The following is a 21,977-nucleotide window of genomic DNA, read 5'->3' as shown; positions in this document are numbered from 1 at the left end:
TGTATGCATAGCAGCTGAAGTTTCTTGGAGACTGGTTCTTGCTACCAGCCATAAGATATGCTATTAGTTACTGATAAACAGATTGCATGCTATTAGTAAATAATATTATTTTGAATGTGATACACCTAGCAAAAAAAAGCCAAAATATCATAGTGGATTCATTTTAAAGACACGAAAATGATGCAGCACAGAATTGTTACAGTAGACCTTTTGGTCTTTCAAATTAAAAAAAGACACTGGCATATTTATTGTCACAAATATCTTTATTTTATATTACAATATAAATGTTCTCTGGTTTTCTATGTAATAGGATACGTCTTGGAGAATTGATTAACTGAAAAATGTAAAAAAAAAAATAGGAACAAGTTGGTTAAGTGGTTATATATCTGGGGAGACATATACCACTAAAGGTGTTTTTTGACCATCAAAATGATTTTGACTTACTTTGAAGCTATTCTGGATCCTAACTTAAAGGGACAGTAAAGTCAAAATTAAAGGGACAGTCTAGTCCAAAATAAACTTTCATGATTCAGATAGGACATGTAATTTTAAACAATTTTCCAATTTACTTTTATCACCAATTTTGCTTTGTTCTCTTGGTATTCTTAGTTAAAAGCTAAACCTTGAAGGTTCATATGCTAATTTCTAAGCCCTTGAAGGCCGCCTCTTCTTTCAGGGCATTTTGACAGTTTTTCACCACTAAAGGGTGTTAGTTCATGTGTGTCATATAGATAACGCTGTGCACATGCACGTGGAGTTCCTAGAAACCAGCACTGATTGGCTAAAATGCAAGTCTGTCAAAAGAACTAAAATAAGGGTGTAGTGTGCAGAGTGTAGATACAAGATAATCACAGAAGTAAAAAGTGTATTTATATAACTGTGTTGGTTATGCAAAGCTGGGGAATGGGAAATAAAGGGATTATCTATCTTTTAAAACAATAACAATGCTGGTGTAGACTGTCCCTTTAAATTTACTTATTTTATCTCATTTGTGGCTTGATCGCAATTCTTTAGAAAAACGTATCAAAAAATGTATCTACAAAAATCCTTATAGACTGTTGAAAATCATCTGATATTTTTTTTTTAAAGTATTGTGATTGACATATTCATTTGTTCCCTTGGTATCCATTGTTGAAGGAGCAACAATGCCCTGCTAGGAGCTATCTGCTGATTGGTGGCTGGCTGCACATATATGCCTCTTGTCATTGGCTCACCATATGTGTTCAGCTAGATTCCAGTAGTGCTTTGCTGCTTCTTCAACAACGGATATCACAAGAATGAAGCAAATTTGATAATAGATGTAAATTTGGAAAGTTGTTTGAATTGTATGCTCTATCCGAATCATGAACACATTGTAGTTTCATGCCCCTTTGAACATGATATTTACTATTGTAGGGAATACGTGTTTTGCACTTTTCTCACAGAGAGGTTGCACCTACACATTATATAGGAATAGCAAGTCAGAATTCGCATATGACCAGGTGATTTTCCTTACAATTTATGACATTCCATTTTCCGTTTGTAAACATTGCCACACAATCATCTCCATCGTGTTTACTGTTTGGCTCCTCAGTATTCCAGTTAGTATAACCAATTAATTCTCCGTTTAGGTATTTATAACTGCCTTTTGTCTCTATATCATGAATTCCCAAATATGGCATTTTGTTGTAATGCAAAACTATTGATAATACAGCTTCATTCTCTTCTGCATTCTGTGGTGTTGCTAGCCGACCTCCTGCCACCGAGCATATAGATTTTGTTTCTTTATAGTCACCTTCAAAGCCATTTGTAGCAAACAGTTTCTTCTCAGTAAACGTCACTTTGGAGAACAGCAATGCTGAAAAAATAAGTTTTATAAAATTCTATTTATAATTTATTTATTGAAGCACTAAAAAAAAAAAATTAATAAAAATAAAATAAGCAAACTTAGCATTGAATTATTTGTAAATATTGCACAATAAATATTGTTTTAAATATTATTTGATTTGGTTTTTAAGTAATAGACATTAACTTTTGAAGAGAGATGAGGGAGTTAAAAAATGCATCTGATTATGCCGACCCTGTGAACCATTTCAGAGAAATAAAGCAGATTGGAATAATATATGACAAAGCCCTGTAACCTGACCAAATGGAGCTAAATGCACAAAGACCGCTGTTCCATAACCCTGTTCGCCTGCTCTGAGCACACGGACAGGAATCGCCAGCAGCTCACCCGATCGTGTGAGCTGCTGGTGCAATGCTGAATATGGAGAGCGTATTGCTCTCCAAATTCAGCGATGTCTTGCGGACCTGATCCGCAATGTCGGATCAGGTCCGCAAGACATTTCATAAATAGGGGCCATTGTGTTAACATTTTGGAATTTCTTTCTAATGTTGGTTTATGTGAGACAGAGAAAAAAGTAAAGTTCTTGTTCACGATTTTGGGAGAAATGGGCTAAAAGGTTATTGGCTAGATCTCATGTCAATCACAAAAGATAACGTGCAGTGCTTTATGTGCTCAGCTTAGCACAAACAATAACACATGACTGGGAATTAGAAGTTGTTGGTTACATTTTTTAACAAAACAAAGTGTTTAACCAAATAATTTTGAATGCACCCAATAAATAAATAGCATGCCATATACTTCAAATGATATGCAGTAGGAGCACTTTCATTGTGCTCTTATTAAAAGTAATTGGTTAAGTGTTGTGCTTCTCCAGAATACATCTTTTTAAAACAAGGTATTAACTGTTTTAGCTAGTGTGCATTCAAAAGCACGGAAGGTGAATAGCAAATAATGTATCCAAACTGCGCAACTTAAGGGGAGTTTTAGCACTCCATTGGCTTTTTCACTTGAGTGTTACCCTCATAGAAATCTATTAAATGAGTGGAAGAAGGCACCTGTCCTTCCCCTTATAAATATTGTAGTGTCCATTATACTACATGGTGCTCAATATTTATGAACTAAGAATTTGTAATTCAAGCACAATCCATAATGCAAGAGTTATGGACTGCGCTCCAGCGATATACGCGCTCCATGCTGCTTGCATTTTTGTATTTGACTGATAATCTGGCCCTATGTTTTTTTTTTAAAAATATTTTCATAGCATACAGGAATATTTTTAATAGAACCTAAAATTCAAAATGGTGTTAAAAATGATAGCAAGCAGTATATAATATGAACTGTCTATTGTTTTGATGATATAGATCAACTTTTTGCAGACTTAAAAATACAGGATGCATTCAAATGAATATATTGATACAATACAATGAATACTATAAAGGTATAGCCTTCATAACGTGTGCCATCTTGTTCTTTTTAATATTGGTACAATACAATATACCCAATCACATCATAACACATCCAGAATACATACACCAATAAAGAACTGAAAGCTGAATTCTTCTTCATAAACCTAAATTTTTGGCTATGCAACTTGAGGATCTAAGCTCCTGCATTGTGTAACTGAACTTTGGTAGTTTATTCACAGACATTATTCCAGTGACAAAGTGATGACCTGCATTCACTGTTATATGATAAGGCGATTAATACAGAATGTACAATAACACAAACCTTTCTTTTGTGCTGATGCCAAATTTTGGACGTCTGACTTCAATGCACTCAGTTGACCATCCATGAGAGTAATTTGTTTTTTTAATTCTTCAAGTTCTATAGAATAAGAAACGTGTTACTGTGTTTCATTTTTGTTTTGCTTTAAAAAGTATATTGTTCATGAACAATAATTAACCATTGCTACTACACATTAAAGGGAAAGTTAAACGAGCAAAATTTTACAAACAAGAACTCAAATTTGACTTTGTTTAACCTGCTTATGACTTGCTACTCTGTGCCACCTCCATGCCATCCTACTAGAAAGGTTCAAAAATATATTTTTTGTTTGTTTTCTTGCAATCCTTATTTAATCAATATGTGAAATGAAAGAATCAATTTAGAAAAAAATATTTGAATTAGAAAATTATGTAACAGAAACGTTGAATTTAACATATGAAAACAAACAACTGGGGAATACAGGATTTTCCAGTAGGTTTTCAAATGGATTTTCACAAACATATATGGAAACAAAATATACACAGTAAAAACTAAAGTAAATCAAGGAAGAGAATTCATTAAGAATTACAAGTCATTACAAGTAATGATGAGTTAAGTGCTGTGCTTGAGTGCAATTCAAATTATCGCTTTTGCATTGAATACTTTTGAAAACTCTATATTAACTGTTATCATTTGCTATTGTGCATTCAAAAACATTGAATATTTGAAGCAAATAACTCCATTACTTGAATAGAACTTTTTAGACACATCATCTTAGTTCTTGAGCTTTATCCAACATGAATTTTTATTTGACATAAATTTTAGTGCTCAAAGAAATCTATAATATGAGGGTATATTAAATATTTTGGTGCGCATTATACTACCACATGCACAATATACTGTATATTAGACATGGACTTGTAACACAAGTTCAAAAATTCAAGTGGTATGTGTCATGAGATGCAGGACATATGCAGGACACAGCAATGATGGTACAACTCTATTTTATTGCAGAGCATAGCAATATACATCTAGTCAGGTTGATTGTATTAAACTAACTGCGACACAGACTACCGGACCTAAACCCCGCTCCCAAACTAGTGACATCACATCCTGCTCTCATCACATCTTCCCCTTTTTCAAAGGCGAAGCATACATTAGAATATAATAAATAACAAGGTATACGAACATAGTATACAACAACATTATTTTTTTTTTTAACAATATATAGACAAATAAATTACATCCTGACTTGGACATCGGGGTAGACTACCCTAGTCCACAGTGACCATGGGATTATTCTGCCCATACTTCCGGTCACCGTTCTAGCTAAAGTCGGTCCCTATATCGGGCCGGAAGTCTCACCACTCTTCCGCTTGATGTAACTTTGTATGAACTGTCCTCTGATACAGAAGATGGTGAATTAGAGTCTGCTGGAGGCAAAGATATATCCCCACTGTGATCTTGCTGAGGGGAAGGCACCTCTCTTAGAACAGGGGATCCCACCGGCGGTGGTACTGAGGCATCCAGTTCCAGACTCTCAGGTACAGGCTGAAGATGTCTTCGGTTACGGCGTGTAACCGTCCCTCCCTCAGTAAGGACTGTATAAGACCTTGGTTCTGGAGAGCGGCCAACTACCGTAGCAGGCGTCTTCCATTTCTTCTCATCATCCAGTTTAATTCTGACACTTTGGCCGCTTTCAGTTCCTGTAAGAGCCTGACAGAATGTCTCCTGTCGTAGAAGAAACGATAACCCTTTTTGGCCTCTTCATCCCTCCTAAGGACTTCGTCCCGAGGAACAGGGCCAGGCGGCTTGAAGACACCCACTGAGGGTAAAGTGGTGCGAATCTGGCATCCTAGCATCAGCTGTGCCGGGCTAAACCCGGTGGCTTGAATGGGCGTCGCACTGTATGACAAGAGGGCTAGGTACGGCTCAGATTGCTTTAGAATGAATTTTGTTGTTTGAACTGCCTTTTCAGTCATTCCGTTGGCCTGCGGATAATGTGGACTTGATGTGGAATGTACAAAATCATATTCCCTGCTGAAAGCACTGAACTCTGTAGAAGCGAACTGCATACCATTATCACTCACCAGCTCCATTGGAATGCCCCAGCGGGCGAACAAGCTCTTCAGGCGAATGATAACGGCCTGACGTGATATCATTCAGGGGTACAATTTCCAAATACCTGGAACAGTAGTCGATCACAACAAGAAACTTTTTCCCGTGCAGTTCACACAAATCAGCAGCTATTTTCTGCCACGGCCCCGCAGGCAGCGGAGTAGAAATCAAGGGCTCCCTTCTCTGAGTAGGCCGGCGTTCCCGGCAAAAGGCACATTTAGACACAAGATTTGCAATGTCAGAGCTGATCCCAGGCCACCACACAGCTGTAGCTGCCCTTTCTCTGCACTTTGTAATGCCTAAGTGGCCATCGTGAATCCTGTTTAACATCTCTTTCCTCATGCTGACAGGAATAAAAATGCGGTCTTGGAACAGCACCAACCCCTCCAGCTCTGTGAGCTGCGACCTCTCTGGCTGGTAAGCATTTAAAGACATCCAGGCTGCCCGGCTCTCGGGCCAGCCTTCTTTTATGTACTTTATAACCTCTTGCAGATCTGTGTCCAAAGATGTCTCTTTCTTTATCTCTTCCAGATTCCTTGAAGAAATGGACTTAGAGGCCAGAACTGAATCGACATATACTTTCACATCAGATTCTGTGGAGGATTCTTCAGCAGCAGCCAGCGGGAGCCTGGATAGTGTATCTGCCACAACCAGTTGTTTCCCCGGCACATGCACTGCCTGGATATTGAACCTGAGCAGTCTCATTAAAAGTCTCTGGCATCTCAAGGGTGTTTTGTCAATGTCATAAGAGTTGATTAGAGGGACTAGCGGTTTATGGTCAGTTTCCAGACTAAATTTCTCCAAACCCACTAGATAACGCTGAAAGCGCTCACAGGCCCAAACTGCAGCCAGGCACTCTTTCTCAATTTGAGCGTATTTTGACTCCGCAGCCGTCAGTGTGCGGGAACAGTAGGCGATGGGTAGTTTATTCTCATTTAACTGCAGGAGTGCAGCCCCCAACCCATAACTGCTTGCATCGGCACTAACCACAGTCTTTTTTGAATGGTCGTAGAACCCCAGCACTGGTGCAGACCCCAGCAGGGACTTGGCCTGCAGGAAAGCTTTTTCTTGTGAAGGTCCCCAGACCCAGGCAACGTCTTTCTTAAGCAACTCTGTGATAGGGTGTAAAACTGTTGATAAATCTGGAAGAAATTTGCCCACGTAATTTACAAGGCCCAATATCTGTCTCAGCTCATGTACATCAGAAGGACTTTTCATCTGTTCAATAGCACAAATTTTCTCGGGGTCTGGCTTGATGCCATCCCCGTTGATGATATGCCCAAAGTAGCATAATTCAGTTTTCCTAAAATGACATTTTTCTTTATTCAGCTTGAGCCCAGACTCTTTGATAGCCTGTAGCACACAACATAAACGCTGATCATGCTCCTCCACTGTAGACCCATACACTAGATTGTCGTCTATGACGACCGCTGTGCCCACGTGGTCACTCAGGAGAGAACTCATTTCCCTTTGAAAGATTTCAGGAGCGGAGGATATCCCAAAGGGGAGTCTGCAGAAGCAGAACCGACCTACCGGTGTGATAAAGGTAGTCAGTTTGCGGCACTTTGGATCCAGGGGGATCTGCCAAAAGCCGCTAGAAGTGTCTAATGTGGAAAAGAACTTCGCCCCAGCCAACTTTGGAGCTATATCTTCTAATGTCGGCAGCACGAATCTCTTCGCTGCCTCATTCAACCTTTTCAGGTCCACACAGATGCGCACCTTTCCATTTTTCTTTGCAACTGGAACAATGGGGGCACACCAATCAGTCGCTTCAACAACCTCTTCAATAACCCCCATAGACTTCATGCGCATAAGCTCTTTCTTCACTTGAGGCATGAGCGGGAACGGAATTCTACGAGGAGTAGAAATACTGTATGGGACTGCGTCACTTTTAAGTGCTATACGGACTGGTTTGCAATTCAGTAGGCCCAACTCGCCAAACATATCTTCGGAAATCTCATTCACTCTGGCCACGAGGCCCAAGTCGCAGGCTGCTTTTCTGCTCAATAAATTGTTAACACACTGACCTTGAATCACATGCACCCACATGGTGAACTTTCTTTGTTTGTACTCACAGCTGGCAAGAAATTTCCCCACGCAATCAATGCGGCCACCAGGACTATGGACATTTGTAGTAACCTTCGCCAGCTGGGGCTGTCGAGGCAGTTTCATAAATTCAGCAAAAGACATTACAGTGATATCTGCTCCTGTGTCAATCTTAAAATCAACTTTGTCTCCCATTACAGTAAAGGTAACTTTCCAATCTTCCTCTGAGCTTGGCCGTTCCACAACGGACCCCACAAAAGACACTTCCTGACCCTCCTGGTCACTGTCCACCTGCATCTCCTTAATGTATTCAGTTCTACACACCACTTCAAAATGGCCCATTCTGTTACATTTTCTGCATCTTTTATCTCTGGCCGGGCATATAATACTCTGATCATGGGCACGGTAGCACCGCGTGCATCGGGCATGTTGCGCCCATCCACTTCTAGGCCTTTCCATTATTTTAGATCTACCGCTCACACTGTGCCTTTCACTAGCAGTTTTCCTGGACTGTTGCACTTCATCCACAATACTCTCAGACCTCAGATCAGCACTTTGCTTTTTCACCAGTTCACTCTGGCGGGCCATCCTAATAGCCCCATCTAATGTTAAATCAGACTCTAACTGCAGCTTCAGTGAGACTTCAGCATCTGCAATTCCAATAACTATTCTGTCTCTGATTTGCTCTTCTTTAGCAACACCAAACTCACAGAATTCAGCTAGTTCATACAGGCTGCGCACAAATGACTCCACAGATTCTCCCACACGCTGATTACGTTTGTGAAAACAAGCTCTCTCATGAATCACATTTCTTTTGGGCACAAAGTGGTTACTGAGTTTATCCATAACTATATCAAAGTCAAATTCTTCCCCTTCTTGGAAAGCAAAAGCATTGAACACTGGCTCCACATCTTTCCCCATAGAGTATAAAAGAGAATTAACTTGTACATCACCACTCTCCTTATTCAGTTTGGAAGCAATCCTGAAACGCTGAAACCGCTGACGCCATGTGGGCCAAGCTGCAGGCTGAGAGAAGTCAAAAGGCTCAGGTGGGGTAAACTTAGACATTGCAATCGATCAGGAACAGAAGCGCAGGCCAGAACTTCTGACACCATGTCATGAGATGCAGGACATATGCAGGACACAGCAATGATGGTACAACTCTATTTTATTGCAGAGCATAGCAATACACATCTAGTCAGGTTGATTGTATTAAACTAACTGCGACACAGACTACCGGACCTAAACCCCGCCCCCAAACTAGTGACATCACATCCTGCTCTCATCACAGTATGGATCATGCCACTCCAGTGATGCCAATGCTCCTTTTTAACTTGCATCTTTCCACTTGTAAACTAGACCTTGAAATGTTTAGAGTTTTTCATGCAAAAGAAATTATATTCACCTCAGGCAGTTTTTGGCTAATATTTCTTTGGTTTAACAGTGTATTAGAAGCATTTTTCCATGAATTATGTAAGCAGCCTGAATTACGAATACAACATAAAAAGACTTGACTTAGCTAAACAAAAACATAAAAAAAAACTAAGATTTTAGTAGGGGATTTTGCATACCTATATGCAAAAGTACATAGAACGTGTTAGGCCACGCCCACATTGATGCACGCTTGCTATCAACACACAAACAGCATTCTAGCCGGCTTGTGAACATCTGCTATGATCTGGTTATTGGTAGCGGTCTGGTCGTTTGTTTTTTTATGTGTTTGAGAGACACTTGTACTTTACCGACAGTTGCGGACAGTCACGGACCCGGAGCCCCTGCCATACCCTGACACAGATGTTCCTGCTGACAAGCACCAACCAGGGGTTCTGGTAATGAGACTGGGACTCTGAGGCTCCAAAAAGAGAGATCGTTCTGTGGTGTCCATACTTTGATGTGCTGTTCATATACCTCATAACATTGAGGTTACAGAGTGTGAGTGAGATTTTACTGTGTGCCAATTAAAAGGTGTTTTCTACTACTCTTAGATCAGTCTCTTGTGATCCTGTCTCCTTTTTCTTTTCATTGTTTTGCATATAATCCCTTTATTACCCATTCCCCAGTTTTGCATAACCAACACAGTTATAACAATACACTTTTTACCTCTGTGATTACTTTGTATCTAAGCCTCTGCAAACTGCCCTCTTATTACAGTTCTTTTGACAGACTTGTATTTTAGCCAATCAGCGCTGACTCCTAGGTAACTCCACGTGCATGAGCTCAATGTTATCTATATGACACACATGAACTAACGCCCTCTAGTGGTTTAAAACTTTCAAAATGGATTTAGATAAGAGACGGCCTTCAAGGTATAAGAAACTAGCATATGAGCCTCCTAGGTTTAGCTTTCAACTAAGAATACCAAGAGAACAAAGCAAAATTGGTGACAGGTAAATTGGAAAGTTTCTTAAAATGACATCCTCCATCTGAATCATGAAAGTTTATTTTGGACTTGACTGTCCCTTTAAATGTTTTAAAGGTGTAAAGATTTTTTTTTTATATATATAATTAAAGGGACAATACATTGTTGGGTACATCTACAATAGCATGGATACAAATCATCATGTACCTGTAGTTTTTATTTTTTAAAACAATTATCTTATTTTAACCCCTTAGAGTTGCCAGCTGTGGAATCTCTGCATCTTCACACTGGCCACAGTCATCATTTTTGCAGTAGCTGAATTGCTCTAAATTATTCATTAGGGCTTTTTATATTTGTTATTTAACTTGAAATTAAACTGTGTAAAAAAAGAAAAGAACATGTACAAACTCGCACCACTTCTGTCACTGGGTGCATGAATATGTGGGCTTCACAATGAAGATGCAGAGCTTCATCAACTGGAACCTTTAATTTGTTAAAATATGACAGGCTAGATTACAAATGTGCTATGGTATTATAAGTTAAGCGCAATGTGAACATGTCGCATTGCGAGCATGCTTCTATAGGCTCCAGTGGGAACCTCGTTCTGATGCTATGAGGCACGGCAAAGAACCTAGCACAGCACAGGGGTTAAGTCACACAGTGCTGGGTAGCAAATTTAAAATATATATAGATATGGATATATACATATATACAGTATTTATGTGTTTATATGTGTATAAACACATATTAACACATATATATATATATATATATATATACGTATATATTTATATATATTTTATATATATATATATATATATATATATACATACATATAAATACTGTCCCCATAGACTGTAAAGGCGCTTTTCAGAGCCTTTTTTTCTAACACACCACATCCCCTAACTTTAACGCCTTATAACTGCTTCATGCAGTTATTTATTTATTTTTTTAAAAGATGCTCAGATTTTTTTTTTAATAAAGGAACTGTATGATTTATTTTGAGGGCAATTGGGGGACATTTTGGTTAATTTTGTTTAGCACAAAGTGCTACCGAGAGCTTGTGGTAGCATTAAAGGGACACTAAACCCAAACAATTTCTTTCGTGATTCAGAAAGAGAATTCAATTTTAAACAACTTTACAATTTACTTCTATTATCTAATATGCTTTATTTTTTAGATATCCTTTGTTAAAGAAATAGCAATGCACATGGGTGAGCCAATAACACGAGGCATCTATGTGCAGGCACCAATCAGCAGCTACTGAGGTTATCTAGATATGCTATTCAGCAAAGAATATCAAGAGAATGAAGCAAAATAGATAATAGAAGTAAATTAGAAAGTTGTTTAAAATGGCATGCTCGCTCTATCTAAATCACGAAAGAAAAAATGTGGGTTTAATGTCCCTTTAACCAGCCACTTGTTAATTTGCAAATTTGCCCCTTTACAGGCCACTCTTAAAATAGCGCTTCACTTAGAAGACACAGAAAGAAAAATGATAGCATGGTAAATAGTACTCCTACAACTGTAGCAGTACCTACCCAGCAGTTTAATATCAATGGTTACGTAAAACCCCAAAAATGTATTTCATGAATCATATAGAGCATACAAATTGTTTTGTTTATATATACCCAAATACTAAATACAAAATATAAAAAATAACAGAAGCAACTCAACAATTTTCCATCACACAGGGCATATCAAAAAATTATTGTTTGCATGCAACATAATAATATATCATTTAACACATGATTTAACTACAGCAATGATTATTCATTTTCAACCTTATAAACTATTGGGAGTAGACATCAATATAGAGAAAGTGTTAGAAAAAAACTAACACCTGCGATCGCAGAATGGAGATCACGTAACGCAACCCCTTTGATGTCTATGGGGAAAAGAAAGTTACGTTAAAACCTAACACCCTAACATCAACCCCTAGTCTAAACACCCCTAATCCACTTCCCCCCGACATCGCCAACACTAATTAAAGCTATTAACCCCTAAACTGCTGCCCCGACATCGCCAACACTAAATCCAATTATTAACCGCTAAACTGTCGCAGGGAGAAATTTTAGAAGACATCAGACAGGTAACAATAGAACTTAACACACTGGTATATCTAGAACACTGTAGGCAAGAATCTAACTGCAACAGGCCATAGTAGAAAACAGTAAACTAGTGTCTCTAGAACATAGAAAATAAGCAGGTATATCTGGTACACAGCAGGCAGGAATCTCCCCGAGCAAGCTACACCAGGTAACAGTATATAACATTATACTGATGAAAGATTTTACTCTGGAAAGTAGCATAGAATAACATACAGTAAGCTGAAACTGTCAAAAGGACAATAGGAGTAAATTCAAGATCCACAGAAGCTTATTCAGGGTCAGGCAATGGGTGGGTAACAAAAGGGCAGTGAGAGTACAAGGAACAAACCAAATATCAGAATCCAAAACAATCCAAGGTCAGCAACAGCTACAAGGCAATCAGTGAGCCAATGACAGGAGGCATATATGTGCAGCCACCATTGCTGCTATCTGCTTTTCAACAAACAATACCAATAGAACAATGCAAATGACATAACAGAAGTAAATTGGAAAGTTATTTAAAATTGCATGCGGAATGTAACATCTATTTGCAGGATTGAACCCAGGACTCAAGATTTCTAGTATGCTGCTGACTCTTGGTTGCTGTTTTGCACCCTAAGTCACCATTGGGCTTTGCTTTTCCAGAGTATTCTTTGAGTCTTGTTGCCTGAAGCTGTTTGCTATTCTACTCCAACTGCTTGCCAGCTGCAGGTAATTTCAGCAATCAGCCTGCTATTTAAGGCAGACTGACAGTGATTCTTGCATTGTGATGCAATTTGAAATGAAGACAGGAGCACCATAATCGTCAACTTTTTATTACACAAACTTTGATGCGTTCACTGCAATAGTGACTTGCTAGGGAAGCAGGAGAGCTGGTGGATCACTGTATTACCAGCTGGCGCATTTCGGCATTGTGTCATAATTGTAGCAAGTCATTATTGTTGTGAACACATCCAAGTTTGTGGAATAAAAAGTCAACAATGCTCCTGGTTTTATTTCATATTGCATCACTATGTGGATTCATCAGTAGCAGCACACATCGTCCCTTTGGTGAGTGGTTCAACCCATCACCCACTATTGAGTGAGGGACCCTCGATTAGAGCATTCTCCTGGTGGACACGCCCCCCAAGCAAGTCATCAAACTAAGCCAGCGTGGTAAGGAGGAAGTGTGCTGAAAGAGGGGAGAACAATGCTAAGAGATTGGCCCGATACCACATAGCAGTTACCATCATTGTGAGAGGCAGCTCCCTTAAGACCGGCACTGGGACTACTCCTTTACAGTGTAAGTGCTCACTTATATATTTACTGCAAGTCATTTATGATTTGTTTGTTTGAGGAGGACATTATACTCGCACATGAATTTACACACGGGAGATAGACTTTCAAGTACTCCAAGTGTATTATCTTACAGTCCACAGGACTTCACACAGAGCTTTTACCACAGGTGCTGAGGCTTGCACACTGACTCTTAGTTTCCAACTCTTGCATTGTGAGGTTGGTGTTGGTGCTTCTTATCCTGTGTTACCTGGTTTAAACTTCCAGTCTTTTTACCTTAGCTTGTGATGTGACTATTCTACCGGATTCTCCTTTGGTAATTTTACCTGTCTACTCATCCAGATTCCCCAAAAGTATTTTGGCTGTACTCCTGGTTTTGACCTATAGCCTGTCTAAGGGACTCAATGTCAGGACTCTTAGCCTGGTTGCTTGCAGCTAATAATGCTGCATGTTCATCTGGATCCTGAAAACAAGTTCCCTTGCTGTGATATGGGCGTATGCACATCTTGTTCCTGAAACCAAGTTCCCTTGCTGTGATACTGGCGCATGAAAAGCTTGTTCCTGAAACCAAGTTCCCTTGCTGTGACACTGGCGTAAGCACAGCTTGTTTCTGAAACCAAGTTCCCTTGTTGTAATACTGGCGTATGCACAGCTTGTTCCTGAAATCAAGTTCCCTTGCTTTGATACTGGTATATGCACAGCTTGTTCCTGAAATCAAGTTCCCTTGCTGTGATACTGGCGTATGCTTAGCTTGTTCCTGAAACCAAGTTCCCTTGTTGTGATACCGGTGTATGCTCAGCTTGATCCTAAAAAAAAGTTCCCCTGCTCTGATACCAGAGTATGCTCAGCTTGTACCTGAAACCAAGTATCTCTACGGTGATACCTGTATTCTGCAACTCTGTTCCAGTTTAATAAAGCCTGAACCTGGTACCTCAGTACAACAGTTCCCTATATCAGAGCCCCCTCACGGGATTATGACACTGAATCATTAATGTTTAATTTTGACTTTAATGTCCCTTTATTGTATGTTTCTTTATTATAATAATCTCCTTTTAAAAACAAACATTATTTTGACATTTTATCCACTATGTAACGATCCATCATGCACAACACATAGCTACCTGAAACTGTACTTTCTCCCTTATCTCCTTTTACACCTCCATATCCTGGTACTCCTGGCATTCCTGGAAAGCCATCGTGACCTGGTAATCCTCGTTCTCCTTTGATTCCCGGAAATCCTGGTTGTCCTGTAAATCCAGGTATCCCTGGAGATCCTTGAAGTCCTGGTGGCCCTGATGATCATGAAAAAATAATTTTGCTAAATTATCTAATATTTTCAATATTAATTGTATTTTCATTTAATTATAGTGCATTTTACTTAAATCATGTGATAAGCTTTTCTAAAGGAATTGTGATCGAAACTTTAGCCTTACACATAAAAATAGATTATGCATTTAAAATACTATGTACAAATTATTCCAAATATTGTTTCTTATATGAAATTCAAGAGACATAAAAGTGCAGAAAGAATGTGAGAATGTATGGAGTCAATTTGTTTTTGGCAGGTTTTCAAACGGGAAAAGGAAAAAAATGTGGCAGTAAATTTAACATAGAGCCAAAAAGTTCTCAGCAATTACAATCCATTTTCTTAATATAGGCAGACCTCAGGGATATTGCGTGTTTCGTTCCAGACTCCCACAATAAAGCGAGTATCGCAATAAATGTGGGGCCCACATTTTTTTTTTCCCAGTGCATGTAAAAATTATATTTACACTAAACGTAGTAAGTGTTCAACAGCATTATGTCTATAAAACAATGTACATACCTTTAAAAATACTTTATCATCTGAACCTTCAGCAACTTGTAGTCTTTTTGCTGGTGGTATGTGTGTGTGTATATATATATATATATATATATATATATATATATATATATATATACAGTATATATATATATATATATATATATATATATGCGTGTATTTATGTGTATACATGTGTATTTATGTGCTTATATGTGTATGTATGTTGAAAAAAAATGTGTTGTCACAAACCTTTGATTCGAAAAAAACGCAATATCTACAAAGCGCAATAAAGTGAAGCGCAATAAAGCGAGGTATGCCTGTACTTTTCAACAGATTTTCAAGACCATTTTACACTTATCAAAAGCGACACAGAAAGCCACTTGATAAAGTCCTGAACGGTTTTATTTTTGCCTTATTTGCAAATATTCCAAGATTATTTGAAAAAATTCTATTATGTTGTGCAAGTACAAGACACTCTAAAATGGCTACAGATGATATTTTAGAGGTGTATTTGTACACATGGTCTAGATTCATTAAAGCTCTACTCTATTCATCGCTATTTTATAGTCCGTCTACAGTGGTTAGGTCACAAATTTACATATGTATGTATAAATTTACATATGTATATGACCAGGATCATGACCAGGCTTTTAAATGGGATTGCACTTTTGTGACCAGACTTTAAAAAGAAAACGACACTGGTATTTCAAACTTGATTGTGCCTTTGCAACTGCAAAGACAAATCTGTTCATGACAATGTACTTTTTGCACCTACATTATTGAAATCCTAGCCACTAAGGCACGATTGAGTTTGAAAGCCCATTTGCAAAGTAATGTAGTAACATACTAACAAAGATGTGATGAGGTTGAAAGAAGACAGAAGTCTATAGAGTTCAACCTATACAGATCCAACCTGATTTGCAATAAGAAGCTGCAAATTGAACATTAATACAAATAAAGAAGCATACTCATTAAACACAACCAATCATATTCTTAAATTTTGTTTCTAGCCATAAATTTACCTAAGCCATTTAAATGTATCTAAGGTATTGGCATGCACTACCTCCTTAGGCAATTATTTCTACAATTTGATTGCTCTTACAGTGAAAACATTTTACATGAATGCCGCTGTCTTGCATTGCACACACATTCTTAGCTTGTTATCTATAAGTATGTCTAAATCCCTTCCAGCTTTTGCTTTGCTAATTCTTGTCACTTTTAAATAATAGGTAGTGTGCATTTTTTTACTTTCAAAATGTAGAATCTTACATGTACCCATATAAATCTCATTTGCTATTTACCAACCCATTCTTCCAAGTTTTTAAATCCCCTTGCAAGTAATTACATCCTGCTCTGATCTAATCACTTTACACAATTTTTTATCATCTGCAACAATATAGATGTTGTTATTTAATTCTTCCTCTATGTCTTGAATATAATCCCTTATAATCCCTTCCAGTATCTTTCCCATTACCGATGTCAGACTAAAAGTGGTACCGCATTAGCTTTACACCAGTCCTGGGGTACTATGCCTGAGGATAATGATTCTTGAAAAATTAAGGGCAGAGGTTTGGCTATGACAGTGTTAAATCCCTTAGAACTCTTGGATATATTCCATCTGGAGCTTGTTGTTATCCATTCTATACCCCTATATTATCTAGAGATAGCTCAGGTATTGTTATGGGCTTGTATGTTCTAGTTTGTTTTAAAATATCTCCCATTGGTTCCTCTACCTCAATCTTCCCCTGGTCATTGTTAATCATCTAACCCTTCCCACATTTTAATGTACCAATCCATTTGAAAGTCTAACATTTTTTTAATATATTATTGCAATAGAGCAGTTTCACAGTTTGCAGTGTGATAACTATTAAAATCCAGTATTAAAAGAGGAGATACGTTGGAAGTCACTCCCTTTTAATGTAAACCTGTAGTGTTTTTCTTGATTTTAGATGAAAATCTCACACAAACTGGAAAAAAGTGCTTTTGCAATCAATAATTGGAAATATTGAAAAAAACAATACCTAATGGCACTTGATACAGTTCCAAATTGGCCTTTAATTAAACGTGTCAATGTAATCATTGAGCACACGTGATCAGTATACCCATCATACCTATATAAAAATGGCATTCATATGAGCCAAATTATCAAGCTTGCCGGAAACAGCAGTTATGAAGCAGCGGCCTAAAGACCGCTGCTCCATAACTTGTCCACCTGCTCTGAGGCTGTGGACATTAATCCACCCAATCCTACACGATCAGGCTGATTGACATCCCCTGCTAGTGGCCAATTGGCCACAAATCTGCAGGGGGCAGCATTGCACAAGCAGTTCACAAGAACTGCTTGTGCAATGATAAATGCCGACCATGAATGCTGTTGGCATTTAACAATGTACGGTGGACATAATATGCTACATCGTATCATGTCCACTCGTACTTTCATAAATTGGTCCCATAGTGTTTACCATTGATCAGCATGGATTTGATTTACAATAGTTTAATCACATGTAAATGAGGATTCCCCTTACATAATATACAAAAGAATTAATTCAAAACATTTTTATTGTAGCCATTAGGAGGTCTGAAAGGCTCATTGTACAGTATCTCACAAAAGTGAGTACACCCCTCATATTTTTGTAAATATTTTATTATATCTTTTTAGGTGACAACACTGAAGAAATGACACTTTGCTACAACGTAAAATAGTGAGAGTACAGCCTGTATAACAGTGTAAATTGTCTGTCCCCTCAAAATAACTCAACACACAGCCATTAATGTCTAAACCGTTGGCAACAAAAGTGAGTACACCCCTAAGTGGAAAAGTGCAAATTGGGCCCAATTAGCCATTTTCCCTCCCCGGTGTCATGCGACTCGTTAGTGTTACAAGGTCTCAGGTGTGAATGGGGAGCAGGTGTGTTAAATTTGGTGTTATCACTCTCACACTCTCTCATACCAGTCACTGGAAGTTAAACATGGCACCTCATGGCAAAGAACTCTCTGAAGATCTGAAAAAAATAATTGTTGCTCTACATAAAGATGGCCTAGGCTATAAGAAGATTGCCAAGACCCTGAAACTGAGCTGCAGCACGGTGGGCAAGACCATACAGTGGTTTCACATGACAGGTTCCCCTCAGAGCAGGCCTCGCCATGGTCAATTTAAAGAAGTTGACTGCATGTGCTTAGTGTCATATCCAGAGGTTGCCTTTGGGAAATATACGTGGTGGGGGGTCAGTCTGTCAGTGCTCAGACCATACACTGCACACTGCATCAAATTGGTCTGCATGGTTGTCGTTCAAGAAGAAAGCCTCTTCTAAAGATGATGCACAAGAAAGCCCGCAGACAAGCAGACTAAGGACATGGATAACTGGAACCATGTCCTGTGGTCCGATTAGACCAAGATAAACTCATTTGGTTCAGATGGTGTCAAGCGTGTGTTGCGGCAACCAGGTGAGGAGTACAAAGACAAGTGTGTCTTGTCCACAGTCAAGCATGGTGGTGGGAGTGTCATGGTCTGGACCTGCATGGGTGCTGCCAGCACTGGGGAGCTACAGTTCATTGAGGGAACCATGAATGCCAACATGTACTGGGACATACTGAAGCAGAGCATTATCCCCTCCTTTCAGAGACTGGGCAGCAGGGCAGTTTTCCAATATGATATTGACCACAAACACACCTCCAAGATGAACACTGACTTGCTAAAAAAGCTGAGGGAAAAGGTGATTAACTGGCCAAGCATGTCTCCAGACCTAAACCCTATTGAGAAATCTGTGGGGCATCCTCAAACGGAAGGTAGGGGAGCACAAGGTCTCTAACAAACACCAGCTCTATGATGTCATCATGGAGGAGTGTAAGAGGACTCCAGTAGCAACCTGTGAAGCTCTGATGAACTCCATGCCCAAAAGGGTTAAGGTAGTGCTGGAAAATAATGGTGGCCACACAAAATATTGACACTTTGGGCCCAATTTGGACATTTCCACTTAGGGGTGTGCTTACTTTTGTTGCCAATGGTTTAGACATTAATGGCTGTGTGTAGAGTTATTTTGTGGGGACAGCAAATTTACACTGTTATACAGGCTGTTCATTCACTACTTTACATTGTAGCAAAGGGTCATTTCATTAGTGTTGTCACATGAAAAGATATAATAAAATATTTACAAAAATGTGAGGGGTGTACTCACTTTTGTGAAATACTGTATATTAGTTTTGGTTGTATTCTCATTTCCATTCCCAATAACAAGTACTTAATACGTAAAAACATATTTTTGGGAACTTTTATTTTGATAAACTGTGGGCTTTTAGCCATATCCATTTTGTATTGTAATCAATTGAAAAATAAAAACCTTTAAAAAAAAGTTATAAACTCTTTTAAGAGGTGATGTCAATGGAATATTTTGCATGTATATTTTCTACTGTGACAACCACATGATTGTTAGGGTTCTAAGGGTCCGTTTATTTCCATTTTTCAATTAACTGTCAGAGGACTTTAAAAAATTATGACATCAATTAATAAGATTTAAGAACTAAAATAGAGGAAAATTGACATGGGTTCATAGGACCCTCCAGGGCATTTATACATTTCCTAAGACAGTGGAAAATTAATATAATAGGAATCAGATGAGGGGATTTGCAAAAACCTCTGCCCATTACATTAAATTTAAAACAATTAATAAATAAAATTGAATATTTGATTTCCTGCTTTACCTCTGTCTCCCTTCTCTCCACAACATTTGGATGGTGTATCGGATAAAGACTGGGAAGATACTGCCCAAATTATGGCTGATAAAATGTGAAAAATCCATATATTTGGAGCCATGTTTGATGAAGGCAACCTTGAAAGGAATTGTAAATTTGTAAGTATAAATCACCAATTATTTATTTCTTCTAATTGTTATAGCTGTTTTATTATGCATCTCTAAATATCACGTTTGATATTATCATTTATCTTGTTGTCAGCAAATAATTGCTCTCAATAAATTAGGAAGAAAACTTTGTAATTTATGCAAAATATCTCAAATAATTGTAATGAAATTACAAATCAGCCCTTTACTTATATTCATTAGCCCCTGAACAAATATTCATTAGTTATTTTAGTAGCAGTTTATTGTAAGCATGCAATGTTAAATATTTTTTATACATGGCTGAGATTACGGCTAATAAATTGAATGTATATGCTATGAGCACCAACATGAGCTCTGCATATTTGAAATATTACATACCTTCTGGTTCTTGTTGAATGGTAAGTTTGTATATTTATTGATGGTCAGAACGTATCCTTGCTTTAACCATAAACAAAGTAAAAAGACTGCCTGAAAACTATCTCTTTATATAAGGGAGGTTATTGAGTAATTACATATGCTGTGTCTGACAAATTTGAACTAATTCTGGGAATGTCATAGACCTTCTGAAGAATATTGACTATTGTGAAATGACTTGTTTTTTGGCATTGTGTTACTTTTTTTTGGTATTTTTATTTTGCTGACCTGGCAATAACAGAACATTCTAACTTTAAACAATGATTTCTGGTGTTTAATAGTGTTGGCATATTTATGTAATAAATACAGACATTGGGGCCTATTAACTAATGTGCGAGCGGACATGATCCGATATTGCGGATCACGTCCGCCGCACATCGATAAATGCCGACAGCATACGCTGTCGGCATTTATCATTGCACCAGCAGTTCTGGTGAACTGCTGGTGCAATGACGCCCCCTCCAGATTCGCAGCCAATCGGCCGCCAGCAGGGGGTGTCAATCAACCCGATAGTATTGGATTGGGTTGATTTCCGGCAATCTCTGTCTGCCGCCTCAGAGCAGACGGACAAGTTATGGAGCAGCGGTCTTTAGAAACACGGGACATCAAGCTCCATATGGAGTTTGATAAATAGGCCCCTATAAGGACACAAAATATGGTAAATGGGGAGTTTAGTTCCTAGTCAAACTCTCTTGTGCCTTGCCATTTATTTTATCATACATATCATATTATTTTGCATTAAAACATGACATTAAAGCTGAATATGGTGATTTTTAAAACTAACACTATTGTTAACCGGATAGGTCATTGTATAGCACATCTGCGCATTTTTCCACAGAAAATCTCAACTATCTGTGCTTCCTCTGGAACAGCAGATTCTGGATAATGGTATGAAAATTAGCTTCACAATGCCTGGTTTTGCCTTTAAATAGCCTTCATCCCTGCTATAATTCAAAGATTCCTAGAGCAGCACTAAATTACTATAATGAAATAGCTGTTTAAAATGGATTTAAAAATGTGGCCGCTGTAAATTTTTATTTGCTTCAAATATTCACTAGGTTTAGATACTTCTTCACTCAGCTTTACAAGAGCAGAACAATTGTGTTAGCTGTTAAACATCATCCTATACCCATTTTTATGTAACCTTCAGCAACTCAGAGTATGTGGCTTAGTAACTGGAACCCAGTGATATGAAAGAATTGTTGTATGCATGCCACCTTCGTCTATGATCCATTCATCCATAATATACATGCAAACATTTTTTTAAAAAGATAATAAACTATTGAATTTATATATAAGTTATTGTGGATTGATAACTGTGCGGCCTGAGTAATTATTATTAGATAAATGATAAGTGATGTTTAATTCCTTGAGCCAAATGGACATACTTCATAGAGTCTTTTGCCACAAGTCATGTATTGATGTAGTAGCTACATCCTCCACTCCAAGTGCAAAAAAGAAATCCCAAATTATTTTTTTTTGGCAGGTGGAAGGATTAAATCATACT

At 38.2% G+C, this 21,977-nt stretch overlaps 1 protein-coding gene across 1 annotated transcript; it reads right to left on the bottom strand.

The window, feature by feature from the left end:
• Positions 1-244: 244 nt before the first annotated feature.
• Positions 245-20,541, bottom strand: LOC128639864 (pulmonary surfactant-associated protein D). The gene is made up of 5 exons (XM_053692080.1): positions 20,435-20,541; positions 19,920-20,047; positions 14,539-14,709; positions 3,554-3,649; positions 245-1,837 (listed from the first exon to the last, which is right to left on the bottom strand). Exons 2-5 carry the CDS (start codon positions 20,029-20,031, stop codon positions 1,461-1,463), a joined length of 756 nt encoding a protein of 251 aa, XP_053548055.1. The 5' UTR covers positions 20,032-20,047; positions 20,435-20,541; the 3' UTR covers positions 245-1,460.
• Positions 20,542-21,977: the final 1,436 nt, after the last annotated feature.

Source organism: Bombina bombina, chromosome 9 (assembly GCF_027579735.1).
Source record: "Bombina bombina isolate aBomBom1 chromosome 9, aBomBom1.pri, whole genome shotgun sequence".
NCBI lineage: Eukaryota > Metazoa > Chordata > Amphibia > Anura > Bombinatoridae > Bombina > Bombina bombina.
This window is presented reverse-complemented; position numbering and strand designations above follow the sequence as displayed.